At 37.6% G+C, this 26,181-nt stretch overlaps 1 protein-coding gene across 3 annotated transcripts in view; it reads right to left on the bottom strand.

Annotated features, from left to right (window-relative positions):
• Positions 1 to 1,296: 1,296 nt before the first annotated feature.
• The window catches only part of Prestin (prestin), a 42,838-nt gene continuing 17,953 nt past the window's right edge, over positions 1,297 to 26,181 (bottom strand). Inside the window, exons 1-7 of one of the 3 annotated variants that reach the window (XM_067788457.1) lie at positions 14,037 to 14,256; positions 13,857 to 13,965; positions 12,382 to 12,773; positions 11,259 to 11,862; positions 7,991 to 8,734; positions 7,784 to 7,932; positions 1,297 to 2,837 (exon numbers count right to left, since the gene is read on the bottom strand). In XM_067788457.1, coding sequence (XP_067644558.1) covers positions 2,279 to 2,837; positions 7,784 to 7,932; positions 7,991 to 8,734; positions 11,259 to 11,862; positions 12,382 to 12,773; positions 13,857 to 13,934 — 2,526 coding nt within the window. In that variant the 5' untranslated portion in view covers positions 13,935 to 13,965; positions 14,037 to 14,256 and the 3' untranslated portion in view covers positions 1,297 to 2,278. Of the gene's footprint in view, positions 2,838 to 7,783; positions 7,933 to 7,990; positions 8,735 to 11,258; positions 11,863 to 12,381; positions 12,774 to 13,856; positions 13,966 to 14,036; positions 14,257 to 26,181 lie in introns of those variants that run through there. The other 2 variants (XM_067788458.1, XM_067788459.1) reach the window with 2 other exon arrangements.

Genomic DNA, 26,181 nt, shown 5'->3' on the forward strand with positions numbered 1-26,181 from the left:
CTTTACCGAAGCTTTGAATTCAGGCGCTGCCTAGCCTTAGTACACGTGTTCTTTTTTTTGCATAGTTTTAGGCGCAAATGCTCTAAGTACATTCCAGTAACAATTCACTTACATTTAAAGATTCTCATCCATTGTCAATTTATTAAGTTATGTCTTTTTCAATCAATTTGATTTTTTACCAATAATATTTAACAAATTCACACTTTGCCACAATTTACCACTTACATACATATGCACGTAGAGACAAATTAAATTTTAGCTCTGGTTTTTGCTACGCAGCTTACACTTCTTAGATATTAATTTTCATTACAATATTTCGTACTAAGTACTTTTATATTAAATAATAAACTATAAATATATATATATATATGCGTATATGCGATCTTATGTACATAAATATAAAATTTAGTCATGGGTATATATTTACCCCCTTTGCGTATGCTTTAAATATACATCATAAGTACATTATTTATACTAGGTTCAAACACACACCAAATTGGCAATTTATACTATTTGGGCAATTTATTACGCAATTTGTCATATAATAAATTGTAATAATAAATTTCCAATTTAAAAAAAATTGCGTAATAAATTGTTTCAAACTGCAAATGCAACATTGTAAAGTGTGTTTATTGAGTATATTTTAACGTCAGTTACGCATGGCTGAACTATGTGGTTGGCTCATCTCATCAGCTGATTTTATGTCTTTCATTTCACTGGAGCAGGGATTGTCAAAAGAAGATGGCAAACTCAAAATGAAACCAAAACATTGAACACATTTTCTTACAACACACAAAAATGTCAAAGTTTTATGTTTTCATTCCATTTCATTCGCCTAATAATGTGCGTGTTCATTTTGACAGTCTGAACAAAGGTATGTTCTTGCTGTAGAGATGAGCCAACCAGCTATCAAATTATTATTGTGTAAGCTAAATCGAGTTGGCGGCCACCGTGGTGTGATGGTAGCGTGCTCCGCCTATCACACCGTATGCCCTGGGTTCAACTCCCGGGCAGAGCAACATCAAAATTTTAGAAATAAGATTTTTCAATTAGAAGAAAATTTTTCTAAGCGGGGTCGCCCCTCGGCAGTGTTTGGCAAGCACTCCGGGTGTATTTCTGCCATGAAAAGCTCTCAGTGAAAACTCATCTGCTTTGCAGATGCCGTTCGGAGTCGGCATAAAACATGTAGGTCCCGTCCGGCCAATTTGTAGGGAAAATCAAGAGGAGCACGACGCAAATTGGAAGAGAAGCTCGGCCTTAGATCTCTTCGGAGGTTATCGCGCCTTTCATTTATTTTTTTATTTTTTAAATCGAGTTGTATGAACAGCACTCAATTCAAATCGAAATTTCCTCAATTTATTTTTCTGTTTGAACATAGTATTACTTTTGTTCACTTTCATTTGCATTTTATTATGTAAAAATACGAATACAAAAATGTTTGCAAATTTTCTTCTTTTTTTTAATTATTATCGTTGTACATTTTAGGTGGTACAAATTCCAGTTAAGTTTAAAAAATAAGTATATTTTAGGAGCAAATTATGTATAACGCAGCGAGTCATTTTTTTTAGTGATTTTAAGAGCATTCATTCATTTCAGTGAGTGAGAGTAAACCTGAGCGCCAATGTGAATTTTTGGCATTATACATTGGTGAATGTGAATGTGAGTGACTTCGTCACAAAGTGTCACGGCGTCATACATAATATGGCCATAAAATAAGAATAACATTTTAACAAATTTGCTTTAGCACTTCTTTTTTCTCTTTGTTCGTACACTCAACGCCATTTCTAACACTCTTATATTAGCTTCACTTGTATGTATGCTTGTTTGTAACTCTCTAGGCTCTAGGCTAGGCGCGCAAATTAGAATTAGATCCATCTAGCGGAAATCATTGAAGACTCGCAGCAGTGGTTAAATAACTCGCTACAAAAGGAGTTGTGCTTAGTAGCGGAGACACGAACCTCTGTACTACGGTGCTACCAACATCAAATATTTAATTTGATTGTAGATGCTAAAACCGCAGCATATTTGCGTGTTTTTTAGTTGTCTTTAAACTATATTTATTATTCTAATACAAATTTTCTATATTTTCTTATACAAAACTAATTTAAAGCACTATAACAGCACCGCCAAATATACTTCACAGCTTACTTTCCATACATCGGTTGCTTACCAAACGTCATAGCTCAAAGCTTCCTATCAACGGATTTTAACACCTAAGGATTTTTTGTTTCAATCTCCACTTTTCCACCTTTTCTCTTTCCCCTCCCCTCCTCTCTTATCACCCAATCCGACAAGCATTCGCATATTCTACTGCATCATGTAATGTTGGGAAAATTTCAAATGGTCCCTCACCTAATGCCATACTATGCACCAAGGTATCATAGACCCGATCCGCGGGTGCCGAAATGAATAAACGTACACCCAGCAAATTTAGCTCCTTCATTATATCGGTAATAGCTTTACAACCGGCCACATCAACATGTCCCAGCATTGAGAAATCTAATACCAAAAACCGGAACTCATTCAATTGTCCCACTTCGCCATTCAATGTTGTGTTGCCATTAGCATTAGCCGCTGCAGTTTTATTGCGTTGCAACTTTTTCACATCCATATCGATAATATTGTAGAGTGAATGTCGGAAATACATATTACTGGCAAAATTTAGTGATCCAACATATCGGAAGATTTTGGTTTCAGGCACTTCGACGGCATTGCGATGATGATTAAGATCTACATAAATAGCAGCTGCTTCGGGTATGGTGCCGAGCAGACAACAATAGGGTTTCAGTCCTTTTATGTAGAGCGCCAACAATGAAATGGCAACGCCGATAAGGAGCCTGCGGAGAAGGGAGAAAGTTGCATTAATGTTAGTTTAATGAGAATTGTATCTTATTTCTTGTTGGCCCAAATTTATATTTAGGTTTTCCTTTGATGGAGATTTACGGCCGAGAAATGTGGAAGTCTTGAAAGCGTTGCGACGCGTAGGAGAGAGAAATGAAAATTTAACTTTGCCTTCTCATTTCTCAGTCGTAATGCTCTATCTAAGCAAACAATAATTTGGTATATTTCGGGTGTCTACGGAAGTGAAAGGCAATCACACAAATTAACAATAACAAAAAATTTTTCAATGCTACAAGGCGCGATAGCCTCCAAGGAGATTTAGACCAAGCTCCTCTTTCCATTTGTGTTGTGCTCTTTTTGATTTTTGCTACAAATTGGCGGACCGGGACCTAAATGTTGTACGCCGACTCCAAATGGCACGTGGAAGGCAGATAAGTTTTCACTATGAAGCTTTTCATGGCAGAAATACACACGGCGAATTTGCCAAATCACTGGGAGAGCCGACCCAGCTTGGAGAAACTTTTTTGTTATTGTTTATAAATTTTTGATGTTGCCTTACCCAGACATCGAACCAAGGATATTCGCAAAGGCAGGCGACCCTACGGCGGCCGTCATGACAGAAAATGAGAAATAGAGAAGCCTGAAGGCGGCTGGACGCCATCTAGCGACGCAATATTAGACATTTTAATAGACAAGCACATTTCAGACTGCGCCAAATAACCACCAACTCTAACTCTATGCGCATCTTGACACCCCCGCAGATTGAATCGGGTACCAAATATATTAAACACTTTAAATCTTTGGGGCCAATAGCATCTATCCTGCAGAACTATAAATCGCAAGCGGAATTCTTTATTCCAAGCTGTCGGAAATCTATTAAGCCTCCACAAGAATCTGCCACAATCCGCAGAGATAGAACGAAGCAATTATAGTAACCATAACCAAAGCAAGAAAATCGTCATACATAAAATGAAACATTTGTAATTTGCACGCACGTACAGCTTTTAGTCCTCAGTTCGCGTTCCTAAGCCAAAGTCAAGTACGTGGAGATAGTTGTCCACGCTATCCCCACAATGATATAGAAAGGGATTGGCTTCAAGAACTAGAGTTTAGTGTTTACCAACTTAGCAAATACTTAACTACTACATATGTAGCCGGATCGACCAACTACATATAGATTCCGTCAAGCAACTTCTACCGAGAAAAACTATCAAACCAAATCTAGGAGAATTCGCTGGTATCCCCAATGAAGTGTGTTAGCGCTTCGATTTGGGAACCTAGCGATGAGCACCGCACTTCTGAGAGCGGCAAGGAATGGTTATCAAGTTGTCGCTGCTGACATAGCCCTAAGAAAACATTTCCAATTCCTAGAGAAAGTACTGTACATCTCATTGAACCTCATAAGGAACTGGTCACGCGAAAGCGCCCGGTTGTTGTTGTTGTAGCAGTGCTTCGCGCCCTGAAACTGTATCATGCAAAGGCTATCTATTCCATTCAACGGAGCTACAAAATACCTTTCATACTGTCAGCGGAAAACCATAAAGACAGTCATTTCGGAAATAACTATTATTAAGATACTAGCCCGATCATAAAGTAAAAAGTTTGATATGCCCACGTGGAGCCTTCCTGGTCTTGTGCCTTTGAGTGTATGACCACGTTGAACCTTCTAGATGATCCCACCACCCACACACAATGGTTTACGTGGGAACTAGGTCGCACTAACAAGAAAGATCATTGAACAGAGCGACAACCCACATGTGAGGCTTCCAGACAAGCCTGGCCACGTCCTAGACTTTAGGTTAATGTTGTTGTTGTTGTTGTAACAGTGATTCGCCCCACCTAATAGCTGCGACCGATCACAAATTGTCATCAATATCCTCTAACGGGGGTCCAAGGAAACTTGCTGTTTCAACAGGGGTGGACCATAATGAAAGGGGTGTTAGAGGCGTTGGTTCCACATTACAATTAAAGAGATGTTTGGTGTCATGTGGGGACACATTGCAAGCGTGGCATACATTTGGTATGTCGGGGTTGATTCTGGATATGTATTTAAGAGTTTAACCTGTTACAGTATCCAGAACGAAGTTGAGCCAGAGTGACTCGCGTTTCCCTGGGGAGTATGCGTTCCTCTTCCGCAAGTTTTGGGTACTGTTCTGTGAGTACTGGATTCACCGGGCAATTCCTGGCATAAAGGACCCACGCCTGCTTGTGGAGTGCACCAAGGACCTGCTTGTGTTTTTTTGCTTCATACGGCTAAGTTCTCAGGTGCCGTATTTCCTCAAAATGCTTACGGAGATGACTCCTTAAGTCCCTAGACGGTGTTGGCTCATCAATCAGATGTCTGTTGGGATGTCCAGGTTTCTGGGTATTCAACAGGAACTGTTTGGTTAGTATCTCATTTCTCTCCTTGATGGGGAGTATTCTCGCCTCATTATGTAGATGGTGTTCTGGGGACATAAGAAAACAGCCCGTGGCGGTTCTGAGAGCAGCATTTTTGCAGGCCTGTAGCTTCTTCCAGTGGGTAATTTTTAGGCTTGGCGACCATATAGGGGACGCGTAGCACGCAATTGGCTGGCCAATTGCTTTGTATGTGGTAATGAGCTTTGTCTTTTCCCTAAGTACTGCCCGCAAGGGATTTGAGGATTTTATTACGGCTCTGGATTTTCGGTATAATTGCGGCTGCGTGCTCCCCAAAATGTAGAGCCTGATCAAACGCCACACCTAAGATTTTAGGGTGTAGGACAGTCGGTAGCGTAGTGCCATCGACGTGGATGTTCAAAATGGTCGACATTTGGGACGTCCATGTTGTAAATAAGGTCGCGGAGGATTTAGTCGGTGATAATGCCAGGTTTCGCGAGGCGAGAAAACTGGAGAGATCAGGGAGGTAGCCGTTTATTCTGTTGCAAAGCTCATCGATCTTTGGGCCTGGGCCTGTGGCTATTATTCTGCAGTTATCGGCGTAGGTAACGACAGTAACTCCTTCTGGTGGCGAAGGTAGCTTAGATATGTAGAAATTAAACAAAAGTGGGGATAGGACACCACCCTGTAGCACCCCCTGTTTAATTCTTCTTGGTTTTGATGCTTCATTTCTAAATTGCACCGATGGCTGCCGACCACCCAGATAATTTGCGGTCCACCTTTTAAGACATGGGGGAAGGGTAGACCCTTCCAGGTCTTGCAGTAACGTGCCATGGTTGACCGTATCAAAAGCTTTTGATAGGTCTAGCGCAACGAGTACTGTTCTATGGTGGGGGTTTTGATTTAAACCGCAATTTATCTGGGTGCTGATGGCATTTAGCGCGGTGGTGGTGCTATGGAGTTTTCTGAATCCATGCTGATGACAGGCTTTGCTTTGAAGTAGGGGAGAAAAATGGCTTCAAGCGTCTTGGCTACTGGTGATAGGAGAGATATCGGGCGATATGACTCTCCTATGTTAGCTGGTTTCCCAGGCTTTAGTAGAGGGACCACCTTTGCCGTTTTCCATTTTTCGGGTATGACAAAGGTGGAAATGATTGGTTGAAGACATGTGCTAAATATTTGAAACCCTCTTTCCCTAGGTTTTTAAGCATCGGCATGGCTATGCCGTCTGGGCCCACTGCTTTGGATGGTTTAGCATGACCGATGGCATCCTCAACCTCTTTGGCGGTGATGGTAATTGGTGACGCGCTGAATTTATGTTTATGTGCGTGTCTGTCGGCCCTCCGTCTATCTTTGTAAACCGTAGAATGCATTACATATTGTCGGCAGAAAGCGCTCGCGCATTTTTGTCGCATCCAACAGCACTTTATCGCCAAAGGCGATGGAAACTTTGTCGTTGTGCCCAGCTCAGTTTAGCAAAGCTAGGCTTTGCTGGGATTGAGGATAGTCTGCGCTATATTAAACAGACAAATCCAATCAGCTCCTTACATACATTCATATGTAAAGGTAGATGGGTGTCAAAATAGGCGTGTCAGCGTAAGTGCTCCCCTGTGCAATGCTCTGGCGCAGCTACGTTAAAGAAACTCGCCGTCGGACCCAGTAAGCAAATGAAAAGTAAAATCTTCTCTCGACAAACAAAAATTTTATTTTTCAAGTCCCTTATTGTCCCCGTCCTGATATATGATGCAGAGGAATGTGTACTTACAACATAAGATGAGTCTGGTCTGGGATTGTACGGGAGAAAAGTTCGATGAAAAACTCATGAACCCTTACGCGTTAGCGGCGGTAAGTACCGAAGGAGATTTAATGAGGAGCTGTACGAGCTTTATACACACGTCAACATAATCCTGGGAATGGAAAAATATTTTCCACCCCAGAGGGTATTCTTATCGGGACCCTCCTCCGCTGGAAGGCGGAGGCGAATAGCTCAGCTAAGAAGCTACCGGCGCAAGCTTTTGGACGGACAAAACTGTTTAAACGATTAAGCGCCAATTAAAAAGAACATGCAAATGCAGATCCTGGAACACCTTCGTAAACGCTATGATGGGATATGTCAACACATAATACAGTCGCTTTGTATGTGGTCGCACCGCCAGGCCATTAAGGATACCCAAAAAGACAGTATGTATACTGCAAGTTTCTTGGCACTTTCGTTAGAAGTTATTGATGACAATCTTTTGAATTGACGTGCTGATTTAGCAGAGCGAAGTAGTGTTACAACATTTTAGCTGATCTATTTGTAGACGTTTTTCACCTCTAACGATCGAATTCTTGCCTTTTTTTAATTTAGGGACTTCGGGGGCATCGTCAGGCATATACTGGTAATATGCAGCGTGGTCAAAATAAATCATTCGAACGGCAATCTGCGTAGTGCGCACTGTCACTTCGGTAACAACAACCAAAAGATGTATGTCCCTTGAAGTTGTGTGCCTTGGGTCATGTGAAAGTCCTTGAGTGAAAAAATATCTTCGGGATTTAAATGGGTTCGATGATTTGGCAATACGCCTCAATGTCTTTCACTCACCCAATATCAATGTCGATCAGCACCACGCATATGAAGGTTGCAATCCATGTAAGAAGTTCCAATTTACCCTGCTTTGAGTAATTTTTCAACTGTTTCGCCTGCATAAACAACGGTTTCAAGGCAACAATAATCACACCTGCCAGCACACACTGAAATGTGGAAGAAGAAGAATAGTATAAAATGTAATCCACACGTCCTAAAACTTACCCTAGGCAGCGTACTAAAGAACGGACCCAACCATAACAATGTCATTATAATGAGTATTGCGGACACAAGTGACGCCAACTGTGTCACGCCACCCGTTTGTTCTTGTATCACCGAACGCGACAGCGAACACGCCAATGGATAGCAAGAGAAGCAACTCGATACACAATTAGCCACGCCCAAAGCGAATAGTTCCTGATTGGCACGCACCTCATATGAATGTTTCTTAGCAAAAGTTAAACCCATAGACATAACAATCGAAAAGCTAACAATAGAAATGGCTATTGAGTCCAACGCTACAACTGGTATCAAATCCATGCGTGGCAATTTAGGCATTGGTAAACCTTTTGGAATATCACCAACAAGAGTTACGCCGTAATTACCGTGCACATCGAGTAGACGTGATACAAAAGTGCCGCCTATAACTGAGATCAATTCGCCGGGAAAGGGGAAGCGACAACGTTTGCGCAGGCAAGGTTTCAGGAACTCATTACAAAGGGTCATGAAGATCATAATGCAAACGCAAATGACGAAGGCTACAATATTTGTGTTTGGTATGCCCTTGAAGAGATCGATGATAGTGTAAATGATCTTGAAAGCTCCTTTATAGCGAGGTACATACACTCCGAGGACATCTTTAAGTTGGCTAACAATGACGTGTACAGCCGCACCAGTAGTGAAGCCATTGACAAGTGGATCGCTTAAGAGGGCAGCTAATGTGCCAAGGCGGAAGAAACCCATAGCGAGCTGTGGAGAGACAAAAAATGAATGTTAGAAGAACGGTTAAGGTAAGCAAGAAAAGTATATTAGTATCTTAAAATTATTATTACGATGTTCTTAAAAACATACATACATATTGTGACGAATATTAGCATCACTAAGCTGATACTAAATAAATAATCACGCAACAATAAAAAAACCTGAAGCAGCCAGTATATACATGAACACATCAATCATCATTTACACACATATATAAAAGGCAACGAAGATATAACTCACACACGGATGTAGTCATCAGCCGAAGTTGTTACTCACACATACACACGCATATATGTAGCTCAGTTACCAAGCAGGGGATACAGCAGTTCTAGAAGGCGAAACGTCTAGACTTTAGTAGAAATATGCGATTGAAGCAACGGAGAGTATAAAAGCAGCGCAAGCTGAGTAGTCAATAATCCGTTTGATTTAAACACGCAATTAGTTGTGAAGTAACAGTTATTGTGAAGTACTCCCAAAGTAGTATAATAAAGACCATTTTGCATTACTGAATATTGGAGTTATTTATTCAACAATTTGGCGATTCGGCCGTTAGTAGATGGTTTCAAATAAGCGGAATTTCCCAAGAATTCGTTACCATATGTATATGTAGAACCAATGTAAATTATACATTTGTATAACGTAGTAGTAATTGTATTTGATCAGGTTAGGTTAGGTTGTACTGGCCAATCTGTGAGGACCTCACATAAAATAAATAAGTCCACAGCTACTTGCTGCTTCTAGATCTGATAGCTGTATCACTCCTAACAGCTGGAGTCGCGTGAGCGCAGGGCATGAGTGCAAAACGTGCTCGATCGTTTCCTTGTCCATCCCTCACTTTCTACCTCTGCTATCAATAATAAGGCCTAATATGAAAGCATGATACGCCAGAAGGCAATGTTCAGTTAGCATAGCCGTCATGAGCCTGCAGTGTCCTCTCTTCAATGACAAGAGTAACTTCGTTAGTCTAAGGTTTTAAGATCTGTACATAATATTCGACACTTTACAGCCCTGCACTTGGGTCCACGCCTTTCCTGCTTGGCCAATCTTGTGCAGCTTACGCCTCCTCTTCATCTCGTCCAATATTATTGGGACGTCTACGGTAGAAGCGGTATGCCCCCTTTTTGGTTCTATCTGATCCGCTTTTTCATTCCCATATTTTTCCATATGTCCCGGGACCTAATATACATGCATGCTTCGCCCTATCTCGATTCTTGTTGTGCTATACCGATTATTGCCTTAACTTCCGATTGGCTGTCAATAAAAAAATTTCCCCAGTGTTTCGTGCTTTGGTTACGGTTACTACTTGCGGCTGAAGCACGCTTCAGTGATCTGGCAGCTTGCAGGATCTGTTTATTTCTGGATCAGCACAGCATACTGCAGACCGTACTCCTTCCATTACTTTGGAGCCATCGGTATTCACGTGTATCGCCTTGTTTGCCATTTGAGCACCCATCCCCAATCATCCACCGCAGGTAGAGTACTAGGTAGCCTGGTCGGCCTATATTTGATGACGCCATACTGCTATGGCAGCACGGTCTGCGCTCAAGCTGCCACGAGGCATTGAGTCTAGTTGCAGCTGTTAACACTTTGCTCTCCGCCACCAGGTCTACAGGTGGAATATGCAGAATGGCATATAGTGCAGCCTCCGGGGTTTTTAAGTTTTGATAGCTTGCACACCCACTCTAATTTTTTGAGGAAGGTACTTTTTTGTGTGGTCGTCCACCAAAGAAGGACTCCGTAATATAGGATAGGCTTTAGAGTCGCTGTGAGTATACAATGTGGGATAGACGTCGTAGGGCTCTCCCCTCTACGCTGAGTTTCCGCGACAACTTACTGTCTAGAATTATTTCTAGATATTGTGTATAAAGACTATATCTGCATTGGCCTTCAGCCCTACATAAGATTCCCAGGTATGTATCTGTCGAAGCGCCCGATCCATTAAAGAGCTAATCGCCTGGAGGCACTGTCCACTTATGACAACTGAAACTTCATTGCCTCTATCCACTGATTTTGTAGCGTCATCAGCCCATCCATCTGGTTAAGGCTGGATGTACTAAGACCCTCCGTGATCGCCTGTTTGAAAGAAAACACAAAATACGTGACATAATCTAACATATTCTGGCATGAAATAAATAAAACAGCGGAACCTTAGGTAACATGGCATACAGGAGGCACAAAATAGAATATGAAATAACATGGCATAGAATTACTTAACAAATAATAGTTGAGCACCTTAGCATGACATGGGACAACGTACCATAACTTTACATAACATGGCATAACTTATCATAACGTACCAAACTTTACATAACATGGCATAACTTAAAATAACTTAAGTTAAGTTAAACTATCCGAATTTAAGTTGGGTTAAGATAAGTTAGGCTGATCTAATTCAGCGATCAAATGCACATTTGAGTAACGAGTAACAGTTGATCGTCAACCGAAGCTCACACTAGAGTTTTTTTTTTGTGTTTCCTTACAACAACAAAATCACAACCGCCCATTCACTTACATGTATTAGTCCCGTACAAAACGCCAATGCTGTCGCTACCTCTATCGGTGTTATTATATCTACTATATCTACAGAATCCGTCGCACCATGTGCCTTCGTAGCATTTAATCCCGCTGCTGCTGGAACAGAGCTCATATGCTCGTCCGTCGCATATGTTTGTACAACTTTTAAAGTCATCATAGATATCACAGCAAAAGTTCCAATTGAAATGTGCTTTGAGGTACCCAATATCATGTAAACTAATACCGGAAATATAGCAAGCGCCAAACCACAACCAGGAGTCACACCAGCCAATATACCGTACGCCATACCATGCGGTATATTCATAATAGCAACTGTTACGCCGGCAATAATATCACCCATTGCATCGCGTCGCAACGAGTAGCGTGGTAGCCATTGTACGATCGGTATAATGCCGGTGAAAAGCGATAAGAAAGACCATTGTTGCCATGAACGGCGCATGCCTGATGGTATGCTTTTGTCGCGTGCGCCATAACCAGTCTGTTTGATGACCAAATCTTGCGAAAGCACATCACGATGTACATCATATTTGGGTTTTATCCTAGGTTTTTCTGTGAGGTAGGCATGTGTTAAAGGTTTAGTTCTAAATGGAAGAGAACGAGAGTGAGAGAGAGAGAGAGATAGAGAGCGAAAGAAAGGGTAAGTAATTAGCATGGCGCAACGATACAAGGTGGCAGCATGGAACAGCTGATTATAAACATTTTTATTTAATTTGATACATCAACTTCCGGCGAAGTACGATTTTGACATTTGTCCATCGAATTTACAAAAACAAAGTACATGGACCTTTTATTTATGTTTGTAGGTATGTTACCATGCTGCCACCTTGTATCATTCCGCTATGGTAATTAGTGTAAGCGTAAAAACTTGCTGAGGATGGAACCATACGAGGTGGCATCACGGTAACATACATACAAATATAAATAAAAATTCCGTGTTCTTTGTTTTTGTGATTCGACGGACTAATGTCACAATCGTATTGGCCGGAAGCTGAAATGTCATATCATATTAAAAAAATACCAATCAGCTGATTTCCTGCTGTCACCTGTATGTTTCCGCCATGCACATGTTCAGCACAGAAACTTCATTATTTTTCACTTACTCATTATCACCATTCTGTTGTGCCATCTTATTCAACTCACTCGAATGCACAACCACATCGGTGTATTGATGATATTGTAAACGTTGTTTATATTGATTATGACGTAACCTCGTGCGTGGTGTGATCGATGATGTTCGTAGACGTTTTGAACGTTTGGGCTTTGAGGCTATTAACAAAGTTGGTAATTCGAGTGTTGTAACCGATGGTGATCGTGCACTTAATGACGTTGTCGGCGAAGTACTTGCTCCGCCACCATAACCGTTATTTCCTGAAACGTCTTTGCCACATATGTAAGAGCTAGAAGACCGTGGTGTTGCATTGACTTGTAGATCACGTCTGCGTTTGAAACGCTCAAGCGTGAATTTGCGTATGCTTTTAAAGTTGATCGGTTTCTAGTGGTGGTTGTTGATAAGAAGAAATGAACCGAAAATAAACAAAATAATTAAAAGATTAGAATTAAGCTGAGTGATAATCAGATTCGTATACTGCATGTACTCGTATGTAGATGAGAACTAATATAAATTTTTATAAATTGGCAGGTATCGTGATTACAAAAAATATGTCTATTCGTTATCTTAGTAGACTTCTACAGCTATATAAGCTATTTTTTATGTGAGTTACGTGCAGCACAAGATATATACATCTTTTACAAATGAATATAAATAATATGTACGCATGTATCTTTATGAGAGCCCCACAAAACAACAAAATTATATGAGAGGTATTTTATTGAAATCGAAATGCGCATAAATTCCACACATGGGCTATGCAAAAATGTTGTTTTAACATCAGAAACTACAGAATTCCACACGAAATCGGTAGTTTATGTGGTTAAACAGCATTTAATCAATAATAAAGCCCTCTGACTCTTAAAAAAGCAATAAATAATAAGATCCACATGGCATCCACATACGTTCCACATAAGGTTCACACTTTTTTAACGCCCGGTTGTCGATGTAAGAGGTCTCACATGGGTTCTGCATGAAATTAATAAGTTCTAGCTTCATTGTTAAAGAATGATTCTTTTTCATCAAAAATCTTGCTAGCTTCTGACGCTACACCAATAAATGCAAGTATAGTCTCTGTATTTCCGTTGCTTAAGTTAAGATAGTAGTTAAAAAACAAAATCTAGCCATAACTTATATACAATCCACATACGATCCACTCGCGAAATGACAATGGTGCAATTCCAAAGTATAAAATAATACAAATTTTTAGATTACAATAATTCTGCAAGTAGAACTCTACTTGTTTTTAGCTTCATTAACAATTTAAAACTTTTTTTTCAATAGCATCGTCCACTATTAGCGTTCCACTCGTTTTTCTTAAAAGGAAACAAGCCAGTCTACGTTTTAGTTAACAACTTAAGGTGAATGCACTGGAATTTCGTTTACTTTCAAGCATTCAAAATTAGGAAGAGATAATATTTTAAAGAATGAACCAAAGTTCCAGATAAATACAAAATAATTATTAACCGGTATTAAACGGACTATAATTTCTTGGCTTCTATAATGTTTTCTTTCAACGCGAAAATACGTTCCACAGCTTCTCATTTATAAAATGGTTGTAAACCTCCTCACAAACCTGCAAAAAATAAACCTTTATATAATCGTAAACTCAAACTTTTGTAAATACAATCCACATATGTTCCACACCCAACTATGTCAGCTCCAGCCACATTCGGTATATCCTACCCTACTCTCTTTCGATGGATTTCAGTTGTTGTCAAATTTTAAATGTTAGTAATACTTTCTTTGAAATTTATCAATGGCTCTAAAGTACACACTACCAAATCAAATGTTAAACTGCCATTTATTTCACATGAACATGGCCTTTTAAGGTACCCCAATAAGAATAGATAGTAATGGAAGAGGAGCTTCATTATACATAGCCCCTCACCCCCCCCCCCCCCCCTAACCACCACTTAAAAAGAACTAAAGGTTTGTTGTTGTTCTGCCTGCGTTTGCCAATTTCTAATCAATTAACACTTCATCCTAAATATTTATGGTCAATATTTGTGTACGTGTATTTCGTACCTTTTCATGTTATCACAAAATCTAAAAATATTAATCATACGCCATGGCATGTAACGAATCAAAGGTTAGCACCGCAACAGCTGACGGACAGTGAATGCTCAATTTGATGGGACAACACCATGGTTTTATGTAGGACATTCGGCACGAAATTGTCGCTAATCAATTGCAAGAGTCAAAAAATTTGCAAATATTAGTTGGCGTAGCCAATAAAAATTGTGCGCACCATATTAGCAGTACGGAAATTGTATAAAAAAATGTTCTACACAAAAGATTTATTTTTGGGTGGTTCCATAAAAAGTGGATACAGCATTGATTTACATAAGGTTGGTTGCATCAGCTGTTTTATACGGACGATAGTTCTCCCAGTGGTTTAAATTCAACCACTAAACGCGTCACCATACCTTTGCTTTCGTTTGCGTTTCTTTCCCGTCCCTTCTTTCCTCGTTTTTTTTTTTCTTTATCGTTCCTTCCCTTCTCCTTTTCTCTTGTCCTTTCCTTCCTTTTCTTTCGTTTCCTTTTCCTTTTTTCTTTCTTTTTTCTTATTTAACTTTATTTTATTTTATTCTATTTCTTTATTTAAATATAGTTTATTTTATTTTGTTTTTTATTTAATTTTTTTTATATAATTTATTATTATTCTTTTTTATTTTATTTTATTTTATTTGGTTTGATTTCATTTTATTTTATATTATCGTATTTTCGTTGTTATTTTATTTTATTTTATTTATTTTATTTTATTCTATGTTATTTTATTTTGTTTTATTTTATTTCATTTCATTTCATTTCATTTCATTTCATTTCATTCCATTTCATTTCATTTTATTTTATTTTATTTTATCGTATTTTCTTTTTTTCATTTATTTTATTTATTTTATTTTATGTTATTTTTTATTTTACTTTATTTTATTTTATTTTAATTTATTTCATTTTACCTTATTTTATTTTATTTTATTTTATTTTATTTTATTTTATTTTATTTTAATTTATTTTATTTTATTTTATTTGATTTTATTTTATTTCATTTCATTCCATTTCATTTATTTTCATTTTATTTTATTTTGTTTTATTTTAATTTATTTTATCGTATTTCCTTTTATTTTATTTATTTTATTTTATTTTATTTTATTTTATTTGTTTTATTTTATTTTATGTTATTTTATTTTATTTTATTTTATTTTACTTTATTTTATTTTATCGTATTTTATTTTATTTTATTTGATTTTATCTTATTTTTTTTTATTTTGTTTTGTTCTATTTTATATTACTTTATTTTAATTCATTCAATTTGATTTGTTGTTCGTTTGATATTATTTAATATTATTTATTTAATCTATATTTTATTTTTTGTTTTTATTTAATTTAATTTTATTTCATTATATTTTGTTTAATTCTATAGTAGTTTATGTCACCTTTTTGCTTTATTATTTTTTTCTTATATTTAATTGTTTTCTTTTTTATTTTATTTAGTTTTACTTTATTTTACTTTATTTTATTAAAATTTGCTTGGTTTTATTTTACTTTATTTTGTTTGGTTTTATTCTATTTTATTTAAAATTTCTTTATATTATTTTATTTTTTGTTTGTTTCTTTTATTTTAATTTAATTACTTTTTTCTTTTTTTTTTTATTTTTTTCTCTTTTATTTTTTTTTTCTTTCATTTTATTCGTTTTTATTTTATCCTTTTTTAATTTCATTTAATTTGATTTTTTTATTATCTTTTTTATTTTATTTTCTTTTTCTATTAAGTTATTACTTTTTCTTGTTTCTTTTATTAACAAAGTAGTATGCAAAATTGTTAGAACCCATAACAATAAATTCGCGCAACTCCAACTTGAATATACTTATTTTTTTGTGCACTTTTAATATCAGCAAAGAAAATTACACATTTACGTATGTTGCTAACTCTTGCACTATCCTTTCAACTATGTATACACACTTCGTTCATTTGCTCACGAGATCAACTGTGAGTTTGTTTGCATGAGGGCTGCTTATTTTTTTAAAACACCAACAACATCAAACATACACAGTGACAGTAGTGTGTGTTAACATTGTCATAGTTTAAATTCGTATTTGGCATTTGTATTGGTGTCATTTTAAATCAATATTTTAACTTAAACTTTTTTTTTCAAATTCTTTTTAATGGCCTGCACTGCTTCTTGAGAATATGCCTATACCCTAGAACTATAGTTTGGCAGTAAAAGGGGCGCAAATATTTCAACTTGCCCATTTATGTATAGATATCACTTGACTATTGGATAGCGACTATGTATTGCCCCAACCGTGACAATTTTTTTACAAAAGAATTGCACTTGAATGCTAAATCTGTCTACCTTTATTTTAGTGCTAAAAGATCTCGCTTGATTTTATCAATGTACTTTGAAGAAAGTTGAAATATTTTGTACAACTGTCTCACCCGTGACGATGGAAGACTTATTTTGCTAATTGTGTTTTTTTTTTCAGACATGTCGAGTGCGAGATTTTAGATAAGGATGCTGATTTATGACTTATTTTCCTTATCGCAGTTAAATACCTGTCGAAGAACTAGCGATAATAATTAAGAACCAACGTCCGTTGTAACTAAAATAAAATCAGCAATACATTGGCCGCTTTCAGTATACACAACTGTGGATCAATCGTTGTGTGATAACTTTCTGAACCCATCGTTGAGTATTTTTGATAAACTCAATGGTTTGGATTTTAAGTCAAATTTCTGAACAAAAATTGTTTCCGCTACATTCACTCAACGCGTTTATACGGCTGCCTGGCAGGTTCTTTGCATTTTAGACTGCTGGTTATGTACGTATTGTGACGAGTATTAGCATCACTAACTGATACTCACATCACTAATCTCATACTAAGCAAATAAAGTCACAACAACAATAAAGTAAGATACCACTAGTATGTGCGTAAGCAAATCAATTATCATCTACACACATACATACAAGGCAACGGAGAGATACTCCTAAACACATGTAATCATCAGCCGAAGTAGTACCCACACATACGCACGCATATGGCTATGCGAGAGGCTATAAACTACAAATACACATGCATATAGCTGGTAACCAAATAATACATTCTAGAAGGAGAAACGTCTAGACATTTAGAGAAATATGCGGACAAGGCAACAGAGAGTATATAAGCAGCACAAGCGGAGTAGTCAGCAAGCAGTTTGATTTATACACGCAATTAGTACTCTCAAAGTAGTCTAATAAAGACCATTTTGCATTATTGATAATTGGGGTTATTTATTCAACTGTTTAGTGATTCGAACATTAGCAGAAGATTTGGAAAAAGCGGAATTTGCCACAATTCGTAACAATATATAATTTTTCCTCTTATTATAGTGAACTATGAAAAATAATTTAAGAAGCACTTTTTCTTAGAATTTAAGAATAGTTTATTCATTTGGCAATTGGCTCAACTCACCGCTCACTAAACAGAATTTCTATTAATCAACAGATGGAAATATGTTTGCAACGTATCACTAAAAGTTGTGTTCGCTGAAGGCGCCATTGGCACAAAATAATTACAGGTAGTTCGAAATGAATTTTCACTTAAGTTGTTATCATGTACTAGCATTAGTTATGGAATTACCGTACACTAAAATGATAAATTTTTCATACCCAAAACCTGTGATCCGCTTTGTTTTCCATAGTTTAAGATAAAATGGGGTTTGATTGTCTAGTCTTTAGTAATAAATTTTTTTTTAATAAAAAGATATCGAATAAATATCAGTTTTATAGATATGAAATATGAACAATGTGAATTTTTGACATTTTCAGCCCACCAGGTTGCTAACACACAATCTGGCATACCTACGAACGGCCTTAATAGTAAAATATGATTGATACCGTTAAATTGAAATATTTATGTGATTGCTACAATCTTTATTGAAACTAGAACAGTTATGATTAATGTAGTACTATTAAAAGAACTAAAACGTCGATTAGGACCATCCGTGGTTATAGAAGTGTTGTGCTGGCCTACCATAGACAAGGTTCCAGGCTCAAGTAATAAACTAACGCTAACATCAAAGATATTAGATATATATAGAAGAATGGATTTTGTTGGGTTAGGTGACGACACCACGTGGTAACCCAACTTATAAAAGGAAAAGCAGGAATTAGGTAGAACAATAGGGATAGGGACAAACGAGGAAGTGTGAAATGAAAGGGAGAGGAATTTGGAGAGGGCTAAGAGAAAACAATAAATGTTGGTCGCGATGAAGGAGCTTAAACAGCAGTATATGGCATCTTTACAACGTGGGAACCAGCAACTGCGGTGAATATGGGTGGTAATATTCAAAAACAGCGGTTTTTGATCTGATAATTATAGAATCGCCGCATCAACACTACCCCAATCCAAGATGTCGATTCCGGACCGTCCCCTCCGATGTTCGCGTAAGATTGGTTGTGTGTCTTCTCAACACTTGTCGGCTATGTGTACGAGTTACAAACCTTTGCGGGCATACTGTAGGAACTTGAAAACTACTTTTAACAACGAAAGTGAAAACCCAAGAAGAAATCACTCACACAACATGGACACAACGGACATCAAAACAATGTTGACACACACGACTAGCAAACCGACAGCATAACTAATGGTGTTTTCTTTTCTACACGAAAATGTCGCCTTCACGCCAAGCCTTCAAAAAGTTGTGTTCTGTTGTAAAATCAGCTTAGCCTCAATAGAGGGCATCATTATCTTTTCTCAACAACCTACCCCTAAAAATGGCCAAAAATGCTACATTACTTGCCCTCGCTGCCATTGACGGTGCAGAAAACAGCCCCGACAATTAGCTGATGAATCACACGAAGCTGAAGCGAATGCTATATATGTACGTCGGTGTCGCATCATGCCTCACTCAAAAGCAATTTGCGATCACAGTTGACAGCGAACAACCACACGAACTGCATTTTTTTGTAAAAATGGTTACAATTTTTGTTCGTGGTGGCAACATTTTCGTGTAGAAAAGAAATCACCATAAGACTACCGAAACGATACCTATGAACAGGGCCGCATTAATCCTCAACGGGGCCCTAGGCAACCATCAATTTTGGGGCCCTGTTTTTCACGTCCGTTGCCTCCTTTTTTCGATTAAAAAATACAAACTTATATCTTTCATAAGAATTTCATTGTCACAATGTAATAATCAAATTACTATCTGTCGTTTTCTAAATGTCGTTTTCTACATTTGTTTTCGGCAAAATCATCAATTATATCATCAATATCGATTTTGTTCAATAAATCTGACTCAGTGAAAAGTATACCTAACATCTCGAGTCGCTCTGGTCGCGTTGTAGCTTTTCAGCTTTGATTATTTTTAATTGCAAGAAGGATCGTTCGGCAGAACAATTTGTGATCATTAATGTTAAAAAATTCCAAGAGCTATTTCTGTGTTAGGAGATACATCGGCTAATTGATCTTCCATTAGAATCTTATACAAATGACTATACGTTTTTTGTGTATCAGTGTATCTGGAGTTCACGTAACTTTAGAATCGTTTCATTTCAATGAAAAATTCTTCCAAATCTCTAGAATAAAAACGAACTAAGTTATTTATAGCTTCGTGGAGGTCTCCTCCACTTAGAGAAAAGTTGATGAGAAATGCAAATATCTCTGAAACTTCCATATACTTTCACTGTGAAGATTGTCGATGATTTCGAGGAAACCTTTTGTTTTAAAATCATCGCGAGGCGAAAATTCTACTTCTGGAGCATTTCCGTCATTAGGTTGTTTTTTCTACGACGAGTACGTTTTACGATTTCTGTATAACCTACACCAGGTAATAATTGTTTTGTTTTTTCCTCGAAATCATTGAAATTTTCAGGGAGTGTAACTAAACTCTCGTCTGACGATCCACATAAAAAAGCACACTTTTGCAAATCTGCTTTTTCAATTTGCAATGACATACTCACTGAACGCATAGCAGCCAAAATAGAGTTGAAGGCTTCTACACCCTCGTCGGTCGTCGCCTTTTGAATGCGGTCAATTGAGTTTTATTTATTTGAGTAAAATTTATTTTCAGTTCTGATTATATTTTTCTTTCACTCTCTAGAATTTTATGTTTGTAAGAAAATTTTAGAAGTGTTTTTCATTTTTCGGTGGCCCCCTTAAATTCGGGGGCCCCAGGCAACTGCCTATTCTGCCTACTTATTAATGCGGCCCTGCCTATGAACTACAGAACTCCGACACTAGGAATCACGGAGTCTGACTTGAACAATCAGCTCCTCCAGCGAGGATTGTTTAGGCAGTAACGTCCATAGTATGCCTAGAGCACAAGCAGTCAATCAAGTCTCAAGTGGTAGCGCCGGCCATTGCGCACTGGACTTTAAAACCTTCAACGGAGACCATCGCGCTAACAATAGCAACTCGAAAACCGACGCAAACTCTGTTGGAGATATTTCTCAAAATAGTCACCGAGCCAAAAATGACAATAGCCCTAAACCGTGACCGAGGAAACCCAAACTGGCAAATTCGGGAGCTGCAAATCAGATAAACTTTTAAGACGTAATATTTGTATGCTCATCTTAGCTTAATCGGCCGAAATGACAGGGTTAAACTCAAGTGAACTTTAGCTGGGGTTTAGACTCGCGCTGAAAAACCGGACCTTAGATATTCCAGAGGCAATTACATTGAGCTGATGATTACGATCAAGAATATATTCCATGAAAACTGTATGGAAAATATCAAAGCGAAACGATGATGACCCAAGACTTCAACAACATCAGGAGAAGATGTAGGCCAAGCACTAAATGTTATTCTTAACCTCTACATACGCCTGATAGCTAATAGCTCAACAGACTTAGCGAGTCTAGAAGCTGTACCTAAAAGCTGTATGGTCACTGCGGCATCCTAAGAATTCTGCCCAACGCGGATGCGACAACATATTACCTATCACCTATAATGAACGTTGACATTGAATGAATTGAATTTCAAGATGAGGTGTCCCCCAAGAACGGGTTGGTCGGCCGACAAAGTTTACAAAGAGGGCGTAACCTTACGCTACACTGACGGGTCAAAAACGGCCTGTGGTTGCTGCTGCGGTTTTCTCCAAACAGCTAAAAGCCGCAATATCCATACCTACGTCTTACAAACTCAGGTAGTATCTTCCAAGCAGTATTTTATTGTTAGATAATCAGGTATCGACGGTGAGATACGCATATACACCGACAGCCAAGCAGCGCTTAAAGCGCTAGATGTACCGTAAACGTTTTCCAAGACCGTTGAAAACTATGAGAAGGCGTTACGCGAAGCAGGAAATCTTGCATCCATCACGCTCACTTGGTTACCCAGTCACAGGAACATTGACGGCAAGGAAAAATCGGATGAACTACCAAAGGTCAATTCGTTGTTAGAGACCTCTGATGCAGTCACATTGCACCATCCACTTTCATCAATAGAGAAAGAATAAAGAAACCCCCAGCGGGTTCGGGGGTTAGAACATACCCGCGGTAGGTATGCCTGTCGTAAGAGGTGACTAAAATACCACATGCAAGGGGTTGTGTAGCGCAACCTTTTCAGGTAGCAAGCGCAATATATAGCTTCTCCAAACTAGGGGTGGGAGGGTGGTATGGCCTAGATGATCGCATGCGGCCACAACAAATCGTTCCCGAGATGGTCGGGCTTAGTACCGGAACTCATAGGATCTGCATCCGGCAAAGGACCATCAACTCGATAACACTCCCCAAGGACTTTGGGGAGTGTCCTTATCGCTACAACAACAACAACATCAATAAAGAATGACGTTCTTATCAATATCAAGAAACCCGCAATCCCCAATTGGTACTCTACGGCAGGCATGCTTAACCAACGAACCGATATCATTTCGTTACGATAATTAACGTTAATAAACGAAACAAAGTCATTTCGTTTCGTTTATTAACGTTAAGAACGTCAAATTAACGAAATGATTTTGTTTCGTTTTCTGCCATATCAAAACGAAATCAAATCGTTTATGTTGATTATTAATTTCAAACTATGCTGGCAAAGCTGATTGCTGGCGGAGTCATTAAAGGTGAAAGCATTAGCCAAGCTGATTGCATTTTTTCTCATGAATTTTGACAGTACGAACATTTCTCAGAGTATTTTTGACATTACCACCAACGAATTACACAAACAAATTACATGGAGTTTGTGTGTGTATGTCCGCTCGCTGTTACCACCTTACGGCTTCACCATGGCTATAGTATTGCCAGCACAATTCAAACATAAAGTATCACGTTTTTGTTAACGTTTTTAACGTTAACGAAAGCTTTTCGTTTCGGTTAAAAACGAGACACAATTTATCTTCATAATTTCTTTATCGATAATATTTGGAAGTGTTTTAGCGGAAACGGTGGAAATTTTTTGATAAACGATTAGTTTAACGTTAAGGTGCATCCCTGCTCTACGGAAACCTGCAAAGTCATCACACAAACATGGACTGACTAAAACCAGAGAATATGAAAAAGATATTCGGCATCACATCCATCATTACAGGACACTGGTTGTTTGATACATATGCGGAAAGAATAGAAATCACCTTCAACGAAACGTGCCGGAGCTGTAGTGTGGACGATTTAAGGAGACAGTCACCCATTTCCTCTGCCAGTGCACAGCCCTAGAGAACATGAGGTTCCGAACTTTAGGTAGTTTTCTCCTGCCCGATCTAGGAGTGGTGTCAAATTGCTCCATATAAAGGACATTAGAAACCAAATTCTTCGAGTAAATGAACAATTACAAGAGCTGCAAAGACACCCAGAGAGTGAACTTGTAAAGTTTTTTTCTGGAACAAGGCCGGAGAGCTATCATATATATTATTTCTAATTGCTGTTTTTATGTACGGGTCCCTTTTTCGCTCTTATTTGGAATCCAAATCTATAAATAAAGTTTTGATTGTAAAGATGGAAATTCAGGCTATTAGCGAGCTTTGGGAAATTTTTGTCGTAGTACTTTTCTTTAGCTATATTTTATTAAAACAATTTGTTAAAAATAAACGATTGTGAGCACACAAAGAAATCTATTTGTACTATGGCACCATTGTGAATATTTGCACTGCATTACCGGCAGTTGCTACCATACGTCAGATGACAGCGTAAATTTCTGTTTTTATCTTATTTGATAAGAGACTTTTAGATTGGTTGCGCAAGATGCGCACGGGTCTGGCTCGTTAGTACCATATATGTATATAATACTTCTATATCAATACCTTCCTATCTTCCTAATGTGCAAATTTTCTGTCAATCATTATTTGCTGAAACTATGCAAATGTATGTTCTGCGCATGCGCGGGCTTTGTTAGTGTTAGTGAATTGTAGTAGCGTGTGTAAAAAAGTATTAAAGGGGTTTCAATGGGTCACTATCCCATTTACCCAACTTTTGCATACTAATTGTTATAAAATCTCAGTTTAGTCGATTAAACAATGAAAACGCCAACAAATACAATACAAGGCTTGATGTCTTTATTATTTAAGCATGGGCTGTAGCCATACAAAGTACATTATTTACATAAATAGTACAAAAAAAACAAAACAAGGCGAAGAATTCATATTTTTGAAATGAAAAAAATTCAAATATACATGTATGAAAATACACATATACATACATCCCAACAAGCATTTCTTTAAACGTTTTAAAAAATAATTTAAAATGAATTTGCTTGAACATACGATATATAAACGTTTTACAAATTTTACTTATTTTGAGTTTTTTAATGAAATAAATTTTTGATGAAGTAAACAAAATATGAGTACTGGGCTGGCTGCTATTGGTGTTGAAATATTATCAATTTTGTAAATTTTACTTATACCAGCTGAAAATCTTACGACCGCTAACTAGATTTGTTTTCAATTTATGCCATTTGTTGCGCCTACGCATATTTTGTAATTGTTAATTCTGTGCATGAGAAATTCGTAGTAGTCAGTTGGCATTATTTGCTTTTTTTCGCTTTTTGGTCACTAAGGGCTCATTTACATACGTATATCTGCGCACTCAGCACAAATCGGTAATGCTAATCTGCGGAGTTCTTAAAACAATCAAAAATTTTATAATACTAATGGAAAACAAAAGCTTACTTTTTCATTTGGAGAACGAAATAGCCTAATGTACAATATTGATAGAAGCAAGACGGCTTGTTGAAATATACATATATTTAAGCCCCCTTTTTAAAAAAATTTAACGACAGCCTTGAGATTTTGTCTCCATCTCTCGTTGTATATCTGTACTGTAATGTTTGACAGGCTGCACAGTTCAGTAGTAGTGATATAGAAGTATTACATATATGGTTAGTACTTAAAATTTATTTAGGATGCGACTGTACACATTGATATGAGGTACTTAGTACTTTATTTTTCTGGGTAGCGGACAAGGGACCGATCTATGCGAAAACCTTTAATTTATGATGCGCTTTTTGGTAGTTCTCTTACATTAATATTTCGCATACTTCTTTTCGGAAGCGGATTGCTTAAAATTTGGATATAGAAAGGAGAGAAAGAAAAAGCTGGGGAAGGAGAAAAAGATTACTAGCACACTAAAAATCAACTCAATCATAAGAAATTTTAAACCCAAACATTTCAACATTTTGCTATTTGTTTTATTTTATGACAACACTTAAAGCGAAACTTCAGCTTTTTATTTCCCCCACTCTCCGACTTTTTTAATCATCATCAATCATTGGCGTACAATTTTAAGATTTCTAACAAAACAGAAAATTTAACCCAACCGCAAATCATTTAGGCAAATACGAATTCATGAAGTATGCAAACAGGTTTCAGCAAAACGTGCAATCGTCATCGGACAGTAACCGTGTTAATGAATGTTATTATATAGTAATTTTCCACTTTTTTGCAATATATGTATATTTATGAATGCACTTGTAATTTAGGGACATTCCATGCCAACTATCAATAAGAACACGCAAAAAACAGCAATAACAAAACTAGAACGCCCCCTGCTGATGCACTTAGTGCTTTAGTGGGATTACCCCCTTTCGTGTTCTAATAGAGAGGAGAGAGGCAATACTCGCTGCATTAAGACTTCAAAATATATCTGAGCTAAAGAACGGTAATGGCGTAGCATATGAAAGGAATAGGAAAATTCATAGGAGATCCCGTGATGCAATGGCCCCTACGCTCAGAATCTCACGAAATATTGAGGTGTCCATTACTCTTTGGGAAACAGGGCATCCATATACAGACCCTGCCTCAGAAATCTGGTGCACGGATGAATCAAAATTTAATGACGAAAAAACGTTATGGGCCGAACTTCAAGAAATCGATACGAATCTGATACTACCTCACTACTTTTTATGTAGAAAACCATGCAATAGAAGTTTGCGGTATAGAATGTCTACGAAGAGGCTTATTCTCGAGAAGTATTCTCATTATATTAGGCAGACGTTATTTTTGGTTTCCCGGGTATAGGGGACATAAAGATAATGAACTGGTAGGATACTTAGCCACGCAGGGTACTATAGCAGCTTTCTATGGTCCAGAGCCCTACTGTGGACATACAAAGGCGCACACTAGAGAAATCATAAGTAACTTGGAAAATAAGTAGTTCCGACGACGTTGGATTGAATACCCAGGGCAAATGTAGGCCAAATTATTTATACACCTAGCAATGAGAGTATTAGCTAAATTCATTAATATAAGCAGAGAGCGCCTACGAACTCTCAACGGATGATATACGCGACACTGTCGTCTACGATATCACCTAAGTAGGTTTAATCTATCTGTTACACAAATCTGTTGCTTTCGTGAGCTGAAAAATGAAACGCAGAT

Source organism: Eurosta solidaginis, chromosome 5 (genome assembly GCF_040869045.1).
Source record: "Eurosta solidaginis isolate ZX-2024a chromosome 5, ASM4086904v1, whole genome shotgun sequence".
NCBI lineage: Eukaryota > Metazoa > Arthropoda > Insecta > Diptera > Tephritidae > Eurosta > Eurosta solidaginis.